The following is a 14,599-nucleotide window of genomic DNA, read 5'->3' as shown; positions in this document are numbered from 1 at the left end:
ATCCTAAAATTCAATGAAGACACAAAAGTCCTAGAAATACCAAAGCAAATATGAAGAAAAAGAACAAAGATGGAGGCATAGCCCTTCTAGACTTTGTAATATGCTACAAAGCTAATCAAAAGAGTGTCATATTGGCACAAGAATAGACATATAGATCAATGAACAGAATAGAGAGCCCATAAATAAACCCAGGTAACTAAGGTCAATTACTCTATGACAAAAGAGGCAAAAATAAATAATGGAGAAAAGACAGTCTCTTCAAGTGGTGTTGGGAAAACTTGGACTTAGTTAGTTAGTTAGTTCAATCGCTGAGTCATATTCGACGCTTTGAGACCCCATGAATCACAGCACGCCAGGCCTCCCTGTCCATCACCAACTCCCAGAGTTGACCCAGACTCACGTCCATCGAGTCAGTGATGCCATCCAGCCATCTCATTCTCTGTCGTCCCCTTCTCCTCCTGACCCCAATCCCTTCCAGCATCACAGTCTTTTCCAATGAGTCAACTCTTTGCATGAGGTGGCCAAAGTACTGGAGTTTCAGCTTTAGCATCATTCCTTCCAAAGAAATCCGAGGGCTGATTTCCTTGAGAATGGACTGCTTGGATCTCCTTGCAGTCCAAGGGACTCTCAAGAGTCTTCTCCAACACCACACTTCAAAAGCATCAATTCTTCGGCGCTCAGCCTTCTTCACAGTCCAACTCTCACATCCATACATGACCACAGGAAAAACCATAGCCTTGACTAGACAAACCTTTGTTGGCAAAGTAATGTCTCTGCTTTTCAATATGCTATCTACGTTGGTCATAACTTTCCTTCCAAGGAGTAAGTGTCTTTTAATTTCATGACTGCAGTCACCATCTGCAGTGATTTTGGAGCCCAAAAAAATAAAGTCTGACACTGTTTTCACTGTTTGCCCATCTATTTCCCATGAAGTGGTGGGACCGGATGCCATGATCTTCGTTTTCTGAATGTTGAGCTTTAAGCCAACTTTTTCACTCTCCACTTTCACTTTCATCAAGAGGCTTTTTAGTTCCTCCACACTTTCTGCCATAAGGGTGGTGTCATTTGCATATCTGAGGTTATTGAGATTTCTCCCGGCCATCTTGATTCCAGCTTGTGTTTCTTCCAGTCCAGCGTTTCTCATGATGTACTCTGCGTATAAGTTAAATAAGCAGGGTGACAATATACAGCCTTGACATACTCCTTTTCCTATTTGGAACCAGTCTGTTGTTCCATGTCCAGTTCTAACTGTTGCTTCCTGACCTGCATACAAATTTCTCAAGAGACAGATCAGGTGGTCTGGTATTTCCATCTCTTTCAGAATTTGCCAGTTTATTGTGATCCACACAGTCAAAGGCTTTGGCATAGTCAATAAAGCAGAAATAGATGTTTTTCTGGAACTCTCTTGCTTTTTCCATGATCCAGCAAATATTGGCAATTTGATCTCTGGTTCCTCTGCCTTTTCTGAAACCAGCTTGAACATCAGGAAGTTCACGGTTCACATGTTGCTGAAGCCTGGCTTGGAGAATTTTGAGCATTACTTTACTAGCGTGTGAGATAAGTGCAATTGTGCGGTAGTTTGAGCATTCTCTGGCATTGCCTTTCTTTGGGATTGGAATGAAAACTGACCTTTTCCAGTCCTGTGGCCACTGCTGAGTTTTCCAAATTTGCTGGCATATTGAGTGCAGCACTTTCACAGCATCATCTTTCAGGATTTGAAAGAGCTCAACTGGAATTCCATCACCTCCACTAGCTTTGTTGGTAGTGATGCTTCCTAAGGCCCACTTGACTTCACATTCCAGGATGTCTGGCTCTAGGTCAGTGATCACACCGTCGTGATTATCTTGGTCGTGAAGATCTTTTTTGTACAGTTCTTCTGTGTATTCTTGCCATCTCTTCTTAATATCTTCTGCTTCTATTAGGTCCAAACAATTTCTGTCCTTTATTGTGCCCATCTTTGCATGAAATGTTCCCTTGGTATCTCTAATTTTCTTAAAGAGATCTCTAGTCTTTCCCATTCTGTTGTTTTCCTCTATTTCTTTGCACTGATAGCTTAAGAAGGCTTTCTTATCTCTTCTTGCTGTTCTTTGGAACTCTGCATTCAGATGCTTATATCTTTCCTTTTCTCCTTTGCTTTTCACTTCTCTTCTTTTCACAGCTATTTCCATGATCCAGGGAATATTGGCAACATGTATACCCAGACAGCCATTTTGCTTTTTTGCATTTCTTTTCCCTGGGGATGGTCTTGATCCCTGTCTCCTGTACAATGTCACGAACCTCATTCCATAGTTCATCAGGCACTCTATCACATCTAGGTCCTTAAATCTATTTCTCACTTCCACTGTATAATAAGGGATTTGATTTAGGTCATACTTGTATGGTCTAGTGGTTTTGCCTACTTTCTCCAATTTAAGTCTGAATTTGGCAATAAGGAGTTCATGATCTGAGCCACAGTCGGCTCCTGGTCTTGTTTTTGCTGACTGTATAGAGCTTCTCCATCTTTGGCTGCAAAGAATATAATCAATCTGATTTCGGTGTTGACCATCTGGTGATGTTCATGTGTAGAGTCTTCTCTTGTGTTGTTGGAAGAGGGTGTTTGCTATGACCAGTGCATTTTCTTGGCAAAACTCTATTAGTCTTTGCCCTGCTTCATTCCAAGGCCAAATTTGCCTGTTACTCCAGGTGTTTCTTGACTTCCTACTTTTGCATTCCAGTCCCCTATAATGAAAAGGACATCTTTTTTGGGTGTTAGTTCTAAAAGGACTACTACATGTCAATTACTGAAACGAAAACACTCCCTCACACCAAATACAAAAATAAATTCAAAATGGTTTCAGTTCAGCACTGTTTATAATAGCCAGGACGTGGAAGCAACCTAGATGTCCATAAGCAGATGAATGGATAAGAAAGCTGTGGTACATATACACAATGGAGTATTACTCAGCCATTAAAAAGAATACATTTGAATCCGTTCTAATGAGGTGGATGAAACTGGAGCCTATTATACAGAGTGAAGTAAGCCAGAAAGAAAAACACCAATACAGTATACTAACGCATATATATGGAATTTATAAAGATGGTAACAATAACCCTGTATATGAGACAGCAAAGAGACACTGATGTATAGAACAGTCTTTTGGACTCTGTGGGAGAGGGAGAGGGTGGGATGATTTGGGAGAATGGCATTGAAATGCGTATAATATCACATATGAAATGAGTCGCCAGTCCAGGTTCAATGCACGATACTGGATGCTTGGGGCTGGTGCACTGGAACGACCCAGAGGGATGGTATGGGGAGGGAGGAGGGAGGAGGGTTCAGGATGGGGAACACATGTACACCTGTGGTGGATTCCTTTTGATATTTGGCAAAACCAATACAATATTGTAAAGTTTAAAAATAAAATAAAATAACATTTAGCAGGAAAATAAATAAAAATAAAAGCAAAAAAAAAGAAAATGGTTTCAGTTCAGTTCAGTCGCTCAGTTGTGTCTGATTATTTGAGACCACATGAATCGCAGCACACCAGGCCTCCCTGTCCATCACCAATTCCCAGAGTTCACTCAAACTCATGTCCATCCAGTCAGTGATGCCATCCAGCCATCTCATCCTCTGTCGTCTCCTTCTCCTCCTGCCCCCAATCCCTCCCAGCATCAGAGTCTTTTCCAATGAGTCAACTCTTCGCATGAGGTGGCCAAAGTACTGGAGTTTCAGCTTTAGCATCAGTCCTTCCAAAGAACACCCAGGGCTGATTTCCTTCAGAATGGACTGCTTGGATTTCCTTGCAGTTCAAGGGACTCTCAAGAGTCTTCTCCAACACCACACTTCAAAAGCATCAATTCTTTGGTGCTCAGCTTTCTGCACAGGCCAACTCTCACATCCATACATGACCACTGGAAAAACCATAGCCTTGACTAGATGGACTTTTGTTGGCAAAGTAATGTCTCTGCTTTTCAATATGCTATCTAGGTTGGTCATAACTTTCCTTCCAAGGAGTAACTGTCTTTTAATTTCATGGCTGCAATCACCATCAACAGTGATTTTGGAGCCAAAAAAAATAAAGTCTGACACTGTTTACACTGTTTCCCCATCTATTTCCCATGAAATGATGGGACTAGATGCCATGATCTTAATTTTCTGAATGTTGAGCTTTAAGTCAACTTTTTCACTCTCCTCTTTCACTTTAATCAAGAGGCCTTTTATACAATATTGTAAAGTTAAAAAATAAAATTAAATTAAAAAAAAAAAACAATGAAAAAAAAAAAGGCCTTTTAGTTCCTCTTCACTTTCTGCCATAAGGGTGGTGTCATCTGCTTATCTGAGGTTATTGATATTTCTCCCAGCAATCTTGATTTTAAATGGTTTAAAGACCTAAATTAAGTTATGATACCACAAAACTCCTAGAAGAGAACACAGGCAAAACACTTTGACATAAATCATAGCAATATTTTGTTAGATCAGTTTTCCAAGGCAAAAGAAATAAAAACAAAAAGAAACAAATGAGACCTAATCAAACTTAGAAGCTTTTACAGTTATCAAGACAGTATGGTACTGGCACAAAGACAGAAATAAAGATCAATGGAACAAAATAGAAAGCCCAGAGATATATCCACACACCTATGGACACCTTATCTTTGACAAAGGAGGCAAGAATATACAATGGAGAGAAGACAATCTCTTTAACAAGTGGGGCTGGGAAAATTGGTCAACCACTTGTAAAAGAATGAAACTAGAATACTTTCTAACACCCCTACACAAAAATAAACTCAAAATGGATTAAAGATCTAAATATAAGACCAGAAACTATAAAATTCCTAGAGGAAAACATAGGCAAAACACTCTCTGATATAAATCACAGCAGAATCCTCTATGACCCACCTCCCAGAGTAATGGAAATAAAAGCAAAAATAAACAAATGGGACCTAATTAAACTTAAAAGCTTTTGCACAATGAAGGAAACTATAAGCAAGGTGAAAACACAGCCTTCAGAATGGGAGAAAATAATAGCAAACAAAACAACTGACAAAGAATTAATCTCAAAAATATACAAGCAACTCCTGCAGCTCAATTCCAGAAAAATAAAAGAGCCATCAAAAAACGGGGCAAAGAACTGGACAGACATTTCTCCAAAGAAGACATACAGATGGCTAACAAACACATGAAAAGATGCTCAACATCACTCATTATCAGAGAAATGCAAATCAAAACCACAATGAGGTACCATCTCACACCAGTCAGAATGCCTGCTATCCAAGTCTTAGTTCAGTTCAGTTCAGTCGCTCAGTCGTGTCCGACTCTTTGCCACCCCAGGAATCGCAGCACGCCAGGCCTCCCTGTCCATCACCAACTCCTGGAGTTCACTCAGACTCACGTCCATCGAGTCGGTGATGCCATCCAGCCATCTCATCCTCTGTCGTCCCCTTCTCCTTCTGCCCCCAATCCCTCCCAGCATCAGAGTCTTTTCCAATGAGTCAACTCTTCACATGAGGTGGCCAAAGTACTGGAGTTTCAGCTTTAGCATCATTCCTTCCAAGGAACACCCAGGGCTGATCTCCTTTAGAATGGACTGGTTGGATCTCCTTGCAGTCCAAGGGATTCTCAAGAGTCTTCTCCAACACCACAGTTCAAAAGCATCAGTTCTTCAGCACTCAGCTTTCTTCACAGTCCAACTTTCACATCCATACATGACCACTGGAAAAAGCATAGCCTTGACTAGACGGACCTTTGTTGGCAAAGTCATGTCTCTGCTTTTCTGCTATCGACGTTGGTCATAACTTTTCTTCCAAGGAGTAAAGGTCTTTTAATTTCATGGCTGCAGTCACCATATGCAGTGATTTTGGAGCCCAAAATAATAAAGTCTGACACTGTTTCCACTGTTTCCCCATCTATTTCCCATAAAGTGATGGGACCAGATGCCATGATCTTAGTTTTCTGAATGCTGAGCTTTAAGCCAACTTTTTCACTCTCCTCTTTCTCTTTCATCAAAAGGCTTTAGTTCCTCCTCACTTTCTGCCGTAAGGGTGGTGTCATCTGCATATCTGAGGTTATTGATATTTCTCCCAGCAATCTTGATTCCAGCTTGTGCTTCTTCCAGCCCAGCATTTCTCATGATGTACTCTGCATATAAGTTAAATAAGCAGGGTAACAATATACAGCCTTGATGTATTCCTTTTCCTATTTGGAACCAATCTGTTGTTCTATGTCCGGTTCTCACTGTTGCTTCCTGACCTGCATATAGGTTTCTCAAGAGGCAGGTCAGGTGGTCTGGTATTCCCATCTCTTTCAGAATTTTCCACAATTTATTGTGACCCACACAGTCAAAGTCTTTGGCATAGTCAATAAAGCAGAAATAGATGTTTTCCTGGAATTCTCTTGCTTTTTTCCATGATCCAGCGGATGTTGGCAATTTGATCTCTGGTTCCTCTGCCATTTCTAAATCCAGCTTGAACAACTGGAAGTTCATGGTTCACATATTGCTGAAGCCTGGCTTGGAGAATTTTGAGCACTACTTTACTAGCGTGTGAGATGAGTACAATTGTGCAGGAGTGTGGGCATTCTTTGGCATTGCCTTACTTTAGGATTGGAATGAAAACTGACCTTTTCCAGTCCTGTGGCCACCACTGAGTTTTCCAAATTTTGCTGGCATATTGAGTTGCAGCACTTTCACAGCATCATCTTTTAGGATTTAAAATAGCTCAACTGGAATTTCATCACCTCCACTAGCTTTGTTCGTAGTGATGCTTCCTAAGGCCCACTTGACTTCACATTCCACAACGTCTGGCTCTAGAACAAATTAGAGATACCAAAGGAACATTTCATGCAAAGATGGGCACAATAAAGGGCAGAAATGGTATGGACCTAACAGAAGTAGATGATAAGAAAAGGTGGCAAAAATACACAGAAGAACTATACCAAAAATATGTTCACAATCCAGATAATCAGATGACCATTATATCTACTACTGTGGGCAAGAATCCCTTAGAAGAAATGAAATAGCCCTCACAGTCAACAAAAGATCCCAAAATGCACTATTTGGGTGCAGTCTCAAAAACGACAGAATGATCTCTGTTCGTTTCCAAGGCAAAGCATTCAGTATCACAATAACCCAAGTCTATGCCCCAACCATGAGCACCCCAACCATGGATGGGGCCATACTCAGTAAATCTTTAATACAGTTTTCTGTTGATGGGTGGGGCTGTGTTCCCTCCCTGTTATTTGATCTGAGGCCAAACTATGGTGGAGGTAATGACTATAATGGTCCCATGAACCTCCTTCAAAAGGTCCCATGAACACAGTGCTACACTCAGTGCACCCAACCCTGCAGCAGGCCACAGCTGACCCACACCTCCGCCAGAGACTCCGGACGCCAGAGACATTCCAATCCTAAAATAAGGCAATGCCAAAGAATGCTCAAACTCCTGCACAACTGTACTCATCTCACACGCTATAAAGTAATGCTCAAAATTCTCCAAGCTAGGCTTCAACAGTACGTGAACCGTGAACTTCCAGTTGTTCAAGCTGGATTTAGAAAAGGCAGAGGAACTAGAGATCAAATTGCCAACATCTGTTGGATTATTGAAAAAGCAAGAGAGTTTCCGAAAAACATCTATTCCTGCTTTATTGACTATTCGAAAGCCTTTGACTGTGTGGATCACAACAAACTGTGGAAAATTCTTAAACAAACTGTGGAAAATTCTTAAGTGATGAGAATACCAGACCATCTGACCTGCCTCCTGAGAAATCTGTATGCAGATCAAGAAGCAACAGTTAGAACCAGACATGAACAACAGACTGGTTCCAAATACGGAAAGGAGTATGTCAAGGCTGTATATTGTCACCCTGCTTATTTTACTTATACGCAGAGTTCATCATGCGAAATGCTGGGCTTGATGAAGCACAAGCTGGAATCAAGATGGCCGGGAGAAATATCAATAACCTCAGATAAGCAGATGATACCACCCTTACGGCAGAAAGTGAAGAGGAACTGAAGAGCCTCTTGATGAAAGTGAAAGAGGAGAGTGAAAAAGCTTGCTTAAAACTCAACATTTAAAAAATGAAGATCATGGCATCCAATCCCATCACTTCATGCAAATAGATGAGGAAACAATGGAAACAATGAGAGACTTTATTTTCTTGGGCTCCAAAATCACTGCAGATGGTGACTCCAGCCATGAAATTAAAAGACCCTTTCTCCTTGGAAGAAAAGCTGTGACAAACTAGACAGCATATTAAAAAGCAGAGATATTACCTTGCTGACAAAGGTCCATCTACTCAAAGCTATGGTTTTTCCAGTAGTCATGTATGGATGTGAGAGTTGGACTATAAAGAAAGCTAAGTACTAAAGAACTGATGCTTTTGAACTGTGGTATTGGAGAAGACTCTGGGGAGTCCCTTGGACTGCAAGGAGACCCAACCAGTCCATCCTAAAGGAAATCAGTCCTGAATATATTCATTGGAAGAACTGGTGCTGAAGCTTTAACTCCAATACCTTGGCCACCTGAAGCGATGAACTGAGTCACTAAAAAAGACCCCAATGCTGGGAAAGATTGAGGGTAGGAGGAGAAGGGGATGACAGACGATGAGATGGTTGGATGGCATCACTGACTCAATGAACACTAGTTTGACCACGCTTCGGGGGTTGGAGATAGACTGGGAAGCCTGGCGTGCGGCACTCCATGGGGTCACAAAGGGTCGGACACAAGTGAGTAACTGACCTGAACTGAAACAAGCAACTTAGTAACAAAAAAGGCATAAGATATGGAAAAAACAGACATATATCACAGAAGAGAAACAGAGAACGTGAATAATAGAGAAAGCCAAAAGTAAAATGGCAAATGTAGTAAGTCCAATCATAATTTTATTAAACAGACTAAAAGTCTCCAATCCAAAAGCAAATAGTGACTGTGTAAAAAAGCAAGATCCAACAATGTGCTGTCTTTCAGAGACCCATTTGAAATCAAAAGACATAAATAGGTTAAAAAAGAAAGGACAAAAAAAGATATGGCATGCAGACAATAATCATAAGAGCTGGAATGGCTATAGTAATATCTTAAAAATGAACTCTAAGAAATATTACTAGATAAAAAGAGATTTTATAATGATAAAAGGTCAGTACCTTTTATGTAACAAATATATTAAGATATATATACCTAAAACCAGTTCAGAATACATGAACAACATGATTCACAACTTTTCGGCAAACATATGGTGGCCTTTAAGGCAGTGGAATGACATAATCAAAGGGCCTGGGGCAGGGGTGGGGAAATGCCAGCAGAGAATTCTAAATCCATGAAATGCTATCCTTCTAAAATGAATTTGAAATACAGTACAAAATAAAAACTGGAGAGAGAACTGTTGTTGGCATACTTGTCTCACTGATAGAAGCAAGTATCAGAGAATCAAAAGGAGAAATAGACAAATGAACAATTATAGTTGAAAATGTCCCAGTATTAATAACTAACAGAACAAGTAGACCAAAAATCAGCAAGGCTATAGCAGATCTGAACAATACTACCAACCAACTTGACCTAACATATTTTTCAACACTCTATCAAATGAGAGGAGAATATGCATTCTTTTCGGATGCATGTGAAACATTCTCCAGGCTAGGTCATATGCTAGGCCCAAAAGATAAATCTCAAATGTAAGTGATACATTTCTAAATAATACATAGGTCCAAAAAGAAATCACAGGGGCAACTAGAAAATATTTTGAACTAAATGAAAACAAAAACACAACGTGTCAAAATTTATAAGTATGCCTTATACAGTGCTTAGACGGAAATTCAGAAGTTTAAGTACCTATATTAGACAAGAAATGTTTCATTTTGCCTAAGTTGTCCAATTTGTTCATGTAAAGTTGCTTGTCATATTCTCTTATAATTATTCTAATTTCTGAAGGGTTGGTAATTAATGTCCCTTATTTCACCCAAGACTAAGGAAGAAATAGAAAATCTAAAGCTCTATAATAATAAAAAGAGAATCATTAGTTAAAAATCTGCCCACCTTTCCTATCACATACACAAAAAGCCCAAGCTAGATGGCTTTATCCAGTAAATTCTATCCAACAATGAATAAATTATAGCAATTCTACACAAATTTTCATAAAATAGAGGCAGGGGAACTTTTCAACTCATTCTACAGGACCAGTATTACATTATCATCAAAGCAAGACAGGTATGACAATAAAACTAGAGATCAGTATCCCCTGTGAGCATGCACATGAAAGTCTCTAACGTGATGCTAACAAATGAAATGCAGAAACATATAAAAAGATTAAAATCATGATGAAGTGAGATCTATGTGACAATGACATTTATGGGGCTCCTCTCTTCTCTTTGTTCTGACATCACACTTCAGACAGATTTAAACTGTGGTAGTTTGGCTGTGTGGTCCCTTCACGTATACACTGACCAATGTATACCTTTCTTGGTGGTTATGTGTAAGGTGTATGAAATAAAGTAATCTAATCCTCTTGAAATTATGGATACCAAAAAGAGATTAAGGATACCACAAAAGGAGCAAGAAGATTTCCACTTTTAGCCTTGATGCTAAGGGTTAAAATAGGATTTAAAATAAACACACAAAGATGAAAAAATTAGGAAAGCAATGGGTTTGATTCTCAGTTTGGTAATATCCAGGACTCAAAATAATCAAGAACCAACCAGATCCATGTGGAAGATAAATTTAGCTGGTTTAGTTTTCCTAGTGGAGAAGGCAATGGCATCCCACTCCAGTACTCTTGCCTGGAAAATCCCATGAACGGAGGAGCATGGTACGCTGCAGTCCATGGGGTCGCTAAGAGTCGGACACAACTGAGCGACTTCACTTTCACTTTTCACTTTCATGCATTGGAGAAGGAAATGGCAACCCACTCCAGTGTTTTTGCCTGGAGAATCCCAGGGATGGGGGAGCCTGGTGGGCTGCTGTCTATAAGGTCACACAGAGTCGGACACGACTGAAGCAACTTAGCAGCAGCAGCAGCAGTTTTCCTAGAGTGAGAAATGACACCCTAATCATTGGAGAAAAGGCATTGTATCTTCAGAAAGACAAATAAGATTTTGAAGAGATGCCAGCGTGTTCCTTTCTGCAGCTTCATGTCAACTCAAGCACTGAAATCAGTGCTAATATTTAGGTTTATCGATATCTGGTCACCAGTTCACAGAACTTTTCAGCTCCTAAAAGGTTCACTTCTAGGTTCCTGCTTTTAGAGATGGTTATCAGCAGAAGGATAATGCACCTTGCCACCCATCCAGCCATCATAAAAGTTAGCCTGGTGCACAAATCAGTTTGTTAGCGTCCATCGCTCAGTCATGTCTGTCTCTGCAACCCCAAGGACTGTAGCCCCCCAGGCTCCTCTGTCCATGGGATTTCCCAGGTAAGAATATTGGAGTGGGCTGCCATTTCCTCCTCCAGGGAATCTTCCCAAACCAGGGATCGATGGGCAGGCAAATTCTTTACCACTGAGCCACCTGGGAAGCCAAATATATGGGATAAACCCACAAATACAGTCCATAATACATTTAGGGTGACAGATGAGAGAAAGCTATGGCATTTTCAGGACGTACCTAATACTTAATACCCTAATACTTTAATACCCATACTAGGGTATGGGTATTAAAGGCAAACACCTTAGGGCAAACACCTAATACTTTAATACCCATCTCTAGGAATTCAAAAAAGAGGCAACCATATTTAAGTGGTCATTCATTTCTGCGTGGTTTAGAATGTAACCGTCAACCACAGCATTAATAAGTTAGCCAATTCTGCACTATAAATGAACATAAAAATCTAAGAGTTTAAAATTTGGGGCTGTATGACAAAGATTATTTCCATTTTTAAAAAGTAATGCTTCAGATGAAGGAAAGACTGTGAAACCATAAGAGAGACAAAGTCTCTGCATGTCACAGGAGATCTGAAATAACACAAACGCCAACTAAGAAAAATTCAAGCTAATTTTGAAATAATGAAGTGAGGATACAGGTACATAGTCTGTGGCAATGCTTGCAATACTTCATTTCCAGTAACTGAAAGCAGGATCAAAAGTTTGAGCAGATATTTCCAGGTAAACTATGTGCAGAGCAAATATATAGACTCATTAAACATAGCTAACTTCAAAAATTAAATCTGGCTGATCATACATAACAAATCAAAATTGATACATTTTTCTGGGTGAATTTCAAATATGCCAACATAACATTTCTACATTGTGAATTAAAAAACAATTCATAACAATTCTACAGACCATATGCAAGTTTATTTAAATAATTTAAAACTGCACAGAGAGCTAATTTATAAGTATAAAAATAGATGGTTTAGCAACCAAATACAAGCACCACACAGAAGCAGATTACACACACACCACCAAAGTCTTTGGAAGATGAAGGCAACATTAATATCTCAAGTAGTTTTATGAGAATACTTTACTTATATGATAGATGTTACTAAAACATCTCAAAATATGCAGGGCCCACAAATATTTCAGTTTCAAGTCTTCCCTTCAGTTTTGTTGTCAATATATTAATGACTCTTCTTAAATACTCTACAACAATTAGTCTAGATTGACAAATGGGCTATCGAAGCCACTATCTTGCTGGCTAGACAGAGGAGCGATTAATTTTCTTGAAGGCAGCGGACACATGGCAGGTGGAAGTGTACTGCTCAGTGTTTTGAATTCTGACTTTAACATATCAGCTTTATGATGAGGTGGGTGTCCAAGAGTTATGCTACTCTTCCCTGGCTGGGAATACGTGGTTTCTTCTGACAGGTCTGGAGCACGGCCACTCTGACATTTCATAGGCTGACGAATCATGTTGTTTTTCTCTGAGTCTGAAAGACAGCTGGCTGCTGAAAACTGTTTGAAATTCACAGATTCCAGGAGCGAATCCAGGGTGTCTTGCGGCCCACCATGCAAAAACGACACTTCATGACTGCTGTAGGATAGAGTGGCAGTGTTGGAATGCCAGCCTGAAGAGTCACTCAGGTCCCCTACATCCTTTACTGGAACTTCCTTAACACCCAAACTCGGACTTTTCTCAGATGCAGCGTTTTCACTTTCCATTAGTGGATTACATTTATATACTTTTAAACCAAGTCTTTCATTAGGACTTCGAAAAGTAATGTCTGTGGATTCAGACTCAGAAAGATCAGGGGTATATCGAGATGAAGGTTTATTGCCAAAGGTTCCACGGAAGGGGTGTGTGTTTGAGTGCTGGAGTGATTCAGAGCCAGGATCACCAAGAAGGTCTTTCTTCTTGTGCAAACCAAAGCTTCTTTCATCTTCGCAAGGCACAAACTCAGGAGAAACACTCCTTGGCAAAATGTCTACATGTTTGCGACTGTTATCCCTGAACTGAAAGTCCAGATGCGACTCTCTGGAACACTCGGGCTTTCTGTCCCCACGCTCTGCATCCTCTAATCGCCTTTGTAGGTTACAGGCAGCCCTCCTCTTAGGAACTTGGTCGCACATACTTCTGGGGATCGTTTTTAGATTGTTTGATTTGCTTTCTGTGTGACATGGTATATTCTGATTCACATCATTTCTTTTTGATTTTTCAACTCCAGTGAGCCTCTCTGAAGTCAGAGGCAATACTCCTATGTACAAGGGAACACAAAATTAGGGGAAAACAGAATTAGCAGAAAATTAACACTGAAAGAGAAGGGAAGAAAATACATGTTTTTATATATTTCCAAGCAACGCATATATATTTTAATCATTCTCAAAGAAAAGACATCAATACTGGACATTTAAAATCTTCTCATATATATATATATATGATAAAGCTGAGTGATTTTGCTATTGAAATCTATTATAATTATCCAGCTGATTGCAACTGCTGGGAACATTAGATCGAATCCAGAAAACTTCTCATGTTATATGCCATTTCTCCTTTATAGCCAAGCTTCACATCACCATTCCAAAATTTACACAAATAATCTTTGTGCTTCTATTTGAAGAATGTTTACCAACATTCAACTCAGGAATTCCTGAACAATCTTTGCTTTTCGCTTTCCAGAAGTTCAGCTGAGCTTTGGGAAAGCTTCTCATTTGTAGCTTCTTGGGAAGCTGTACCTTTTATCATTATGAACTTTTACTTTGGTCAGTTTAATGCTAACTCTCATTTACCTAATACTGTTTTTAACGCTATAGTTTACCGAATATCAATCTACATTGCTTGGTATATCACTCTCTAGCCCTGTATTTTGAATTGTTGATGATTGTCTTATCTGAAATAACATATGTCTAGAATTTTTAAAAAGTTTGAAAATTATGTTCTTTTATTACTGAGTTTAAGCAATTCATGTTTAGTATGACTGCTGTTTCAATCTACTATTATTTTCCATTTACCTATGCTTTCCAGATGTATTTTTCCTTTATAGATTATTAGATTGAAAAAGTTTTCTTCCAAGTTTTACCCTTACTACTTTGAAAGTTACATATTCTAATTCTCTATTAGTTAGCCTTAATTATTTTTCTTTTTAAATTTATTTTTGGCTCTGCTGGGTCTTCGGTGCTATGTGCAAGCTTTCTATAGCGGCAGTGAGCGGGGGCTACACTCCAGTTGGGGTGTGAGGACTTCTCACTGAAGTAGCTTCTCTTATT

At 39.6% G+C, this 14,599-nt stretch overlaps 1 protein-coding gene across 9 annotated transcripts in view; it reads right to left on the bottom strand.

The window, feature by feature from the left end:
* Positions 1–4,309: 4,309 nt before the first annotated feature.
* CEP152 (centrosomal protein 152) overlaps positions 4,310–14,599 on the bottom strand; it is a 109,822-nt gene continuing 99,532 nt past the window's right edge. For 8 of the 9 annotated variants that reach the window (XM_070797587.1, XM_070797590.1, XM_070797592.1 and 5 more), the window contains one exon: positions 4,310–13,590. In XM_070797587.1, coding sequence (XP_070653688.1) covers positions 12,548–13,590 — 1,043 coding nt within the window. In that variant the 3' untranslated portion in view covers positions 4,310–12,547. The remainder of the gene's footprint in view (positions 13,591–14,599) is intronic. The other variant, XM_070797589.1, reaches the window with a different exon arrangement.

This window comes from Bos indicus, chromosome 10 (assembly GCF_029378745.1).
Source record: "Bos indicus isolate NIAB-ARS_2022 breed Sahiwal x Tharparkar chromosome 10, NIAB-ARS_B.indTharparkar_mat_pri_1.0, whole genome shotgun sequence".
Lineage (NCBI taxonomy): Eukaryota > Metazoa > Chordata > Mammalia > Artiodactyla > Bovidae > Bos > Bos indicus.
The sequence above is the reverse complement of the archived record's forward strand: the minus strand, read 5'-3'. Positions and strand labels throughout refer to the sequence as shown.